Genomic DNA, 10,000 nt, shown 5'->3' on the forward strand with positions numbered 1-10,000 from the left:
AGTATTGTATATACTTAGAGGAGTGATGTGTACTTGTATCAAACATACTTTACAAAGACGTTATTCCTTTAGCAAAATCAGAGCAATCCAAAATATATAAAACAGACAGCCATAAATAATGTGACAATAGTCCGTCAACGTGAAGGACACTCTTTCAAAAGGACATGGTCAAAGGACATCCAAGCCGCTACGAAAAAGGTTCGAGTTAAATAAAAAAGTTCCAATTATCCATTTTTGTTTGTTCTTTATTACGCTACACTTTGTTATGACTGTGACCAGGGTGAGGGGGGCGGGGGGTATTATTATGCTGGCTCTGGAATGTTGGACCCCCCCACCAAGCTGCCAACTGCATCCCACCGCTGCCACCACCAAGCTGCCAACTGCGATTCACCACTGCCACCATTTTGTCTAATTCCTCGGGTCTTCCCCTCCCCCCCCCTCCCTAGTGTTCTCGCAACCATCTCGTTGGAATTTCACGAAATTTCTCTATGGCAACTTTAACAGCTAGTCTTGATTATGTGAACATACTTAACATACATTTTACATACTAATATTGGTATTAAAAAATATTAACATTCTCTTATCGTGTTTCTGACTATAAAATTCTTGTGCCATACATATATACCCCTAAGATAACCATTGCTCTTTCCCAACCAATAGTCCTAACATTTGCTTCCGCTCAGTTAGTAAAGCTCATATAATATATATGTATGTATACACACATACATATACATACATATATATACATATATACACACACATATGTACATACATACATACACATACACTTTTATATAAACATACGTATATATCCATATGCATAGACTGACTAACTGAAGCAGGTGAGCAATTTGGTAGTGGTGCAGTGAGGCAGGTTCGCCCAGGTGGTGGTGGTGTGATAGGGTGGGTGGACGGCAGCCCACGTGGCCGCCTCCGACACAAACACCCTCTCTTGCAGGAGAAGCGCATCCTATAATATATATATATATTTCCTTTTATATTGTCCTAGAATGTATTAAATGTGATTAAAATAGAAGAGCATGAAAAATTATATGTATATGTATATATATATATATTTAATATATAAGCAAATATAGTAATATATTTTTCTCTGTATTTAGCTCTCTGCAGTTCGAGTGGTTGGTGTTAGGATCGGCGCGTATGTGTGCGGAGGTCTCCGCTTTGTCCTGGCGTGAGATGTTGGCACTGTGGCACTTTGGACGTCTGAGAGCCACAGTATAAAGCAGCCTTAAGACGCCCCGCTCCCCGCCCCCGCCACCTTCCAAGATATTATCACTTAAAAGTAGTAATAATTCAGACTTCACGCATACACAATAGTACAAATAACATACAACTTGGATATGCACAACAGTTCACTTAACTGGCATTTAACATATTAGTGATATACAATTGGCTGGATAAAATTTCTTAACTATAATGAGTAGTCTATAATTGAGGCATGATTGTATCAATGCACTGTTCCTGTAAAGTGTTAGTACAATGGGATAAAACGTTACAATTTGATACAAGGGTGCCCAATAGAAGAGGCTACTGCCTGTTGTCTACCAATATCTTGAAAGAGGTCACAGATCCGCCTTGTTTTTTTTATACATTTTTTTATGTTTTTTTTTTTTTTAATTCCTCCATGGGCTTCATCTTCGTATAAAAGGGGATGCTAACTTGGGACACACGCTCTGGGTCCGCGGCCGCACTACCGGGGTGGCTGCAAGGTGCGCCCGGGCCTGGCGCGCGCACGCACTGCTACTCACGTTGCCCTCGTTGCTAGCAATACTGGTCAAGGCTGGAAGTTGAACGTTTGCTCAACATGGGTGAGTGTCGGGCGGGCTGGGCGGGTGTGAGGCGGGGTTTGGGAGGGACTATTTCGTATGGTTTCTTGGGAAAGAAATCACATATAAAATTTCCTGATCTGAAGTTATATCAAAGGTACTTTACTCGGACTCAAAAGTTCTCCCAGGTTGTGAGTGAGTATTTCGCAGCTATTAGATATAAAAAAGATGAGACAAAGTGTGATCAAATAGTATGAGTTCCCGGGCAGTATGCACATACTTGACTTTTTTTTCTTTAAATGAACGAAACACATATGAATTGAATCGGATTCTTCTTCAAGGTTCTGTGGAATCTATGGCAACTTTACAATAGCAGTGGTTCTGAACCAGGCCTTAGGACGTTCCCCCGCGGTGTTTTTGAGCCGGCGCCCTCCCTCTTCTCCCCTGTGTCATTGGGGTGTCGCACGGGCCCCCAGGTGACGCCACCCACGCCTCACGCCCACGCTCTCATCTCGAGGACGAGAAAACGTGGTTCTTCATTTTGGAACGTTCTGACACACAAACGCGAGACCACACTCTGAGCATTGGTGAACACCCTTCTATAATAACATTATTTATCATTATTATCATTTTTTTAATAATTCCCCCTAAACATGGAAAAGAAACGATAGAAAAAAAAAAATTAAGAGAGAGAAAGAGATCAACAAATTACTGAATAAAAAAGATTCCCTTAAGTTACCTCTCCCTCAGCCTGCAAGTGAAACCAGGACTGTGTACAGGTAGAGGCGGTGTGAGCGTGACCGCATTTGGCTGGAGCTTGTTGGCGAGGTGAGAGCTCGTTTGCATGATTTTCCAATACCCGAACCTGAACGAGATTATTAGAATACGCACATGGATGGATAATCATTCATTCTATCGTCCTGACGACGTCAAAAAAGATTTAAAAAGAAAAGAGAGCCAAAAAAAAAACAACAAAAAAACATCGTTTTGTAATCACCGTCCTCTCCGTTATATGCCTCCTAAAGACTCTTTTGTTATTATTATCATCATAATCATTATCATCATTATTCTCTCTCTCTTTATAATTTCTATTCTTATTTTAAGATTAATTCGATGAAGCGACGCAGGCACAGACAGTCTCGCTTTCTCGCGCGCCACACTCGGGAAGAGGATGAGATTCGAGAGAGTAACGTTACACTCGGCGACTGGTGATCCTCGTGATCAACCATCGGACCTGGTGAGCGCGGTTGGGGTATTGGAAAGTGTGTGCCATGGCCCTCTCGTCATGTGGTCGGGCGGTTGGCGAGCCACCGTGCAGCAGCGACTACCAGAGAGCACTCCCTTCACGCGGCGACCTTAACCTAACAGTTAACATAACAACGTCAGTAGTCACAGGAAAACAGAGAAATCGACTTAAATAACAATAAGAAAATATCACAAAATGTTTGGGACCTTCAATCCCATACTCTACTACACAGTTCTGGCAGATGCCTGAACACTGGCTAGCATACCATTAGTAAAATATCAAAATCATTTATTTAAACGTTTGGAGTAGCATTCATAGAAATTAAATTAAAAACAAACATGTATAAGTATAAAACTCACTTAATTTGTGACTTTTAAAACCAAGCCAGCGTAAATTAATTGCTAAACGAGCAATGAACAGTAAGCATCGATAAAATATAAAAATAACAATGGAAATGTGTTTCTCTACATTGAGATTTCAACCCTGACAAAGGTGGGGACGATTGGAAACACGATAATTTCTCAAAAACTGGCTTAGTTCATTACAGTGTACAAATATTCTCAAGTAAAAATAAAATAGACACTAGGAGCATGCATTGCCTGGCCAGTGACGTGGGAAGACTGTCCTCTATCACCGGCAGGAGAGTGGGTGGCGGCCGCCCGCACTCCCCCGGGGCGTGGCGAGGGCGTTCTCAACCCCCTCGCCCAGGTGCCCCGGCAGAGTACGGGCTGCTGCCACATGAGTTGTCATCAGACTGGCTATATGATTATCGTGATTATAATTATGATTAATGTTACTATTACTTCATATTATAATGGACCTTACAATAACCGTGGGTCATGCGACTCATGCCCAAGTGTCAAGACATCGCTGTGGCTTCGGAAGGCCAACAGGATCACAAGGAACAGATCTTACGCGGACGGCCCTCACGAAGGGCAACACGACTGTGAAGGACTTACACAGATAATATTTATATGTATATATATATATATATATGGCGCTCAGTTTTGATTTGGCTTCGTGAGGACTTCCTCGTAAAATTCTACTGCCCTCCATACCCGGTCCTCACTATGACTTTGGTTAGATTTGGCAAAGTTTATATGTACATATATAAATTTGCTTGGCTGGCTAAGACGTGATTATAAATGAGTGTAAGATACGGGAGTAAGATGTCCTGCCACAGTGAGTATGCTGGCCCAATGACCAGCCCCGAGGATGGGTCGGGGCGCCAGGCAGTGCGGACGCGCGGGCGGGCGGCTGGGGCGGCAGCAGGCAACCCTTCGCCATCAGGAGGGCGCGGCTCTAACATACAGAATATAGGAGCATCATTTATAGGTTACAGGAGATCTATTCACATTGATACAGTTAAACCTGGTAAGCAAGGTGCTAACATGCAAGTGTGCGGGGACTTGTGCCCCAAGCCTACACACTACAATAGAAGCTAGGGTGCTAGGGGACCTACGTGGACTACCCACTAGATAACTGGTTACATGCAGATGCCACCCCTTGCCCTTAGTGGTCACCCTTGCCAGTAATGCCACACAAGGCTGGCTTGTTCGACTTACTGGTGCAAGGGGGCGAGGGAAGGGCAGGAAGTGGCAAGGCAGGACCCAACACAGCTCCACTGTCGACACCCAGTCAAACTCCTGCTGTGCGAGGTCCTGCCAGGAACAACCCTAGCCGGCTGCCGTGGCTCACCCATGTTAACCAGCTACTGGTGTTCTGTGCGGCACAGACAATGCCGAGATCACAAATCTTTTTCCAGTTCTAGCCAGGAGCCGCTAGGGATTGGGAAGCAGTGACATCATGAAGCCTGCAGTTTGGATGATGCACTCTGAAGAAAAAGCCCCTACATTTGACTGTGAAGCAAGCGCAACTCTAGGGTCCAAGTTGTACCCTGCATGGCCGGATTGTGAGCGTGACTTGAGGCGTGCCCCGACGCCCGCAGTGCCCCCGCGCGCATGGGCAAGGGCACCCGGCGCGGCACCACCTACAGCTCCTCTTATCACATGGCTGAAGTTAGATCCTAAAATACAGCAAGCGTGCTGGTGGAGACCGACATTAACTGTGTGGTAGGCTTCAGCCGGTGGCTCAGGTGAGGTTGGGAGTGATCTTGTAGACTATGACTGTGCTTGGATGGCGACTCTGAGGGGACGTGGGTGTTGCGAGGGGCCTGCTGTGTTTGTGGACTGGACTGAGTACTTTCTTTTGCTTTTTGCACATTGCCAGTGTACTAACCATAAGCCTAGCCAGCAATACTTGTGCATAGAACAAGTAGAGCTGACTATGGGCACATGCCTTAGTGCCACTGGCTGTACAGACGACCAAGTACAGCTGATCGCATCGACATGGCCCGTTACCACCGACCTTGTTTACATGATCAGATAATACTGTCCGTGTGTACATGAGCAGGTGCTACAGATCGTGTATGCATGTCCAGGAGATACTGACCATGCTTACATGAACATATATACTGTGTGTAAATGACCAAAAAACATTATTGTTTGTGTGTACAAGAGTGAATACCAAAAGCCATGTGCACACGAACATGTAGCACTGATCATGTCAACGTGAGCAGGTAGTAGCAAGCCATGTGTACCCACCAAGTACTACTATGCATGAAGCACATAGCCAAATAGTAGCTTGATAGGTGTCCATAACCAGGTACTATCATCACATTTGCATGGCCAGTCAGTGACATGTCATGTGCACATGACCAGGTACTAGTAGTCGTTTGTACATGACCAAGTATTAGTGCTTCTATGTACAAGACCAAGCAGTGGGAGTGAGTGTAAAGTGGGGGGGAGGGGGGAGGGGGGAGGGGGTATGATAATGGTAGTTGTAGTGTCAATATCCTGGCAAGGGGGGAGGGGGAGGGGAGGAGAGAAGGGGGAGAGATGAAGGGGATGGGGGGGATGGAGGAAGGATAAGGGGTAGGGGAAGAAGGGGGGGAAAGTGGGGGGGGGGAACAGCCCTGCCACCTGGCTGAGCCTGACGGAACAAGTGACCTAGCGAGAGAGCAGGCGTGTCCGGGGGGCCTATGTCATGGACACTTCACGTCGTTAAGTATTTATTTACTGGACATTACGTCTTGGATTGTGCTTTTCCCTTTTATTATATCACAAAAAAGAGAGAAAAAAAAATCCACTCACAATCGTATGTGTTCTTATCTTCCTTTCAAAGTTACGTTACGTTCGTTTTCCTTCAATTACCATCGAATAAGCAACTGTAATAGGGCCAAGGAAAATCATGATATAAACAATACTGAAACTATTTAAGTCATAATCAAGACGGGCAATTATAGATTCGTAAATTTATAAATTTGAGCACACGAGATTGGCGCAGCTCCAAGATAGACTAATCTCTCGAATAGAATTGATCTGTAATAACATGGGAAGCAATGTTAATTCACAATAAGCAATAACGATATTCCTTCCTTTTTTTTCCCTCACGATTTACGTATCTTACTTTACGTAGAAAAAATTGATATGTTTGATATCTCATGCATTGTGCTTTTGGTAGCTGAGCTCTTGGGATACTTCAATGAATATAATGTTGAAAGCATAAACGATGTATTGTTGTTGATTGGTTTTCTTCTCAAATAGGCCATGCAATCCATGCAACTGATTTATCCTTGTATAAAAATACAAACAGGCCACCCGGACAGACTAATGCCAAACGGTGACTTCTAAAGCCGGGACTTCTGCAAGCAGTGCCTTCGACCCTCCTTATACCCTCTCTTTGATTCCTAAATGCTTGAATTACAGGAACATTAAAATCGTGGCACTTTACATGTAATAAAACACTGAAGTTTCTTATATGTAAAAATAACACAAGGAACTATGAAAAATTTATCCATTACAAGTACTACAACATACATATACGGCTTTGCATAATACAGTTTCATATAAAACCAGACATACTGTAGTAAGTTCTCACAGCCCCTAAAAATTCACCGAGCTAGTCATGGCATAAAAGGAAATAAAACAAAGGGTAAATGACTAGAAACCAATTCGTGTAAAACAGGCCAAAAACTTGATAAAATATTTGCAGTAAGAGATTCCTTCTTGCTTCGGTCTTCATCAATAAGTGACCTCGCTTCCTCTGCTCCTTCCTCAGGCTATACTTCCTTCTTCCTTCTCTCTCTCTTTCGCCTTCCTCATTTCTGAGTCCTCTATGTTCAGTCGAGCTTCTCGCTGTTTCTTCTCCTAGATATGGACCAGCGCGCACTGGCAGTTGCGAGGGAACGGCCCCCCGTGCAGACACCCGCCACGCTCAGCCAACACACACACGGACTTAAAAGGTTTGTCATGAGACCTAACAGGTGCCCAAACTATTACTTATCTAGTTAGGTATATACCCCGGGGTCCTTAGCCCACCTCTGTGGATTCATAGTACAGGAAATATTTACTCTTTTTATCTTTTACTCTACGGTTAAGGGGGGAGAGGAGTGGGGGCCTTGGGAAGGAATACTGCCGTAGTTGGACTTATGCCGAGAAGCTGCCTGGTACAGACGTAACTATCCTGATGGAGGAGAAGTAGAGCATGCGGGCGGGCGGGCGGGCGGGCAGGTGGGCCAGGGCACGGCGGGTGCCCGGGCTCGGCCTGGCGGGTGTCGGGGTAGGAGGGCACTTCCCTGCAGTGCCGGTCGCTTGTCGGGGGCTTCACTGGCACGTGACTTTGTCATGTACGCACAACAGTCCAAGAGTCTGTTTCATTGGTACATAATAGAAAATAATTAATCTCAGCCCTTTATAAGGGCATCTTCTTCCTACCTTATCCTTATATAAAAGAGATAAAAACAAAGTGAAAATTTATTTTTTGTTATGTTTTTTGAAAAAATATCCACGAGTGCTGGAGTTGACCCATCCCCATGGGAGGGGACTGTAAGGACACACTTGACAAATCACATAATGTGAGCATGGCTGTGCTAGCACCAGACGCTCCGGGGGTCCCGGGCCTCGTGCGCTGCCCACGCCCCACAACCCCCCACACCTCAGCCAACAACACTACACACTTCTTCACTTACTCTCTCTTTTAGCGAATGTGAGGTTATGTTTCATCGCCTCCTTCTTGCATCTTTTCGTACTAGAACAAATTTTGCTTCTCTGTACATTATTATTATTATCATCATCATTATTATTATCATTACTTCACCGCTTTTCTTCACTAGTTACAAATGATATTATTGGAACTGCTTAGGTTGGCGATGACCTGGATACTGGAGGCGTTGGCAGGGTTGGTCGCCGGATCGCTGTTGTTGTTGTTATTGTTGTTGTTGCTGCTGCTGTTGTTGTTGCTGGGTGTTGGTGCCGGCTTGGTGGTGGTGGTGGTGTTGTCCATGTAGTGGGCGTTGTCTAGCATGAGCGGGTTGTTGGGCGGGTTGTGGAGACCGTGGTGGCGCGGACCAGACTGCGGGGCACGGGCGGAGTGCGGGTCGAGGGGTGCGGGCGGCAGGACGACTGGCAGGTGGTAGTACTTGCACAGCCCACGCCCGCACTTGCCCTTCACCGCGTCCCGGCAGACACTCACCTTCATGTCTGTCACCTCTACGTGATCTGCCGACACAGAAGCTTCGTTACTCACTACTCCTCGACCTCTAGCATCTCACTACGGGCTGATCTAGCTTCTAACTCCAAGGTATATTACATGGAAGATATGCCCAATATTCAAAATACAACACTGTGCTGCACTAAGCAGGTCACGGGTGAAAGCGGTACATAGATATGTATATATATCACCAAGCAATGTATATATCACAACGCTCTTCTGCTAAAAAGATAATACTACAACTGCAGAGAAAACTACCGTGACACTGCTATGATCGGGCACTGACACGAACAGACAAACACTGACAGTCTAGGAACACTGATGGTTTAACAGCCACGCCACAGACAGAAGGAGAGCAACTGAACACTTTATGCCTTGGGACTCTTCACTAGGTTTGCAAGTGAGGACATTCCTTTCGCAACACGGAGGTCAGATGGCCCTCCTTGTCTAAGGGGTGACTGATGTAAAACTACCGTGATTTTGTTTTGCACAGCCTTTTTACGTGATTTGAGGTGGTTGCAGTGAGTGATTTTTTCCGTTGATTTAGGATCACGCGTTGGTGCTTAATTTACTAGCACGATTTAGAAAAAAAATTACTACAACTATCACTTATCCAAAAAAATCATAATTTTACCTGATCTCTCATTTCATTTTTTTTTATAGGCATCGGGAGAAAAAATTGGGGGAAGGGGGGGAATTTTATTAATTCATATCTAAGTTAAAAAATAAATAAAATCACAGCTGTTCTAATTGAAAGACGGAGTCTAGAACATTCTCTAAGACTATCCTCAAGTCCAAAAATTCACAGAGAGCAACAACACTGCACCCAGAATGTCTTGAGGTAGTTTTATCTGCTTAAAAAAAGGGTAAGCAAACTATATGTTTTATTTATCTCATGATCACTAAGAAGCGTATGTAGCCAAGAAGCAGTACGGTCATTGAACACGGGCTTACGAGGGGTGTGCGCCTCAAAGGTCACTGCTGTGTCCCCCAATAAACTGGAAAAATGATAACCAAAAATTAGAGGACCAGAGCATTGTCTCGAGTTCACCTCCATACCTTCAAGGAGATGGACAAACTTGCAGGCTGGTCTCACACACTGGCCGTACTTAAAATCGCGGCACACTTGCAGGGTGTCCAGCAACTGTAATAAGAGTGAGAGATGAATTCCCCCGATCCTGTTTGGGTGTGCTGAGTGTGTGTGTGTTATGTCAGAGGAGGAAGGGGTTGTTGTGGCGGCGGCGGCGGGGGCGGCGGGGGCGGTGGCGGCAGGGGTGGGGGAGGGGGAAGGGGGAGGGGGGCTAAGGAGGATGAGGGATGCCTCGGGAGGTCTTCTCACTCATACTTCATGTGGTAATGAGGGCGTGTCATCTTTTATCGTCAAAGTTTCAGTTAAAGGAGCTTTGGGTAGCTTGAA

At 45.2% G+C, this 10,000-nt stretch overlaps 1 protein-coding gene across 1 annotated transcript in view; it reads right to left on the minus strand.

Annotated features, from left to right (window-relative positions):
- Positions 1–1,567: 1,567 nt before the first annotated feature.
- LOC122248902 (uncharacterized) overlaps positions 1,568–10,000 on the minus strand; it is a 38,480-nt gene continuing 30,047 nt past the window's right edge. The window contains exons 2-3 of the mRNA XM_086550949.1: positions 9,643–9,727; positions 1,568–8,591 (exon numbers count right to left, since the gene is read on the minus strand). Of these exons, the coding sequence (XP_086407075.1) occupies positions 8,203–8,571 (369 nt within the window). The 5' untranslated portion in view covers positions 8,572–8,591; positions 9,643–9,727 and the 3' untranslated portion in view covers positions 1,568–8,202. The remainder of the gene's footprint in view (positions 8,592–9,642; positions 9,728–10,000) is intronic.

Source organism: Penaeus japonicus, unplaced genomic scaffold (assembly GCF_977035675.1).
Source record: "Penaeus japonicus unplaced genomic scaffold, GWHDUDI00000001_assembly GWHDUDI00000024, whole genome shotgun sequence".
NCBI classification, from domain to species: domain Eukaryota; kingdom Metazoa; phylum Arthropoda; class Malacostraca; order Decapoda; family Penaeidae; genus Penaeus; species Penaeus japonicus.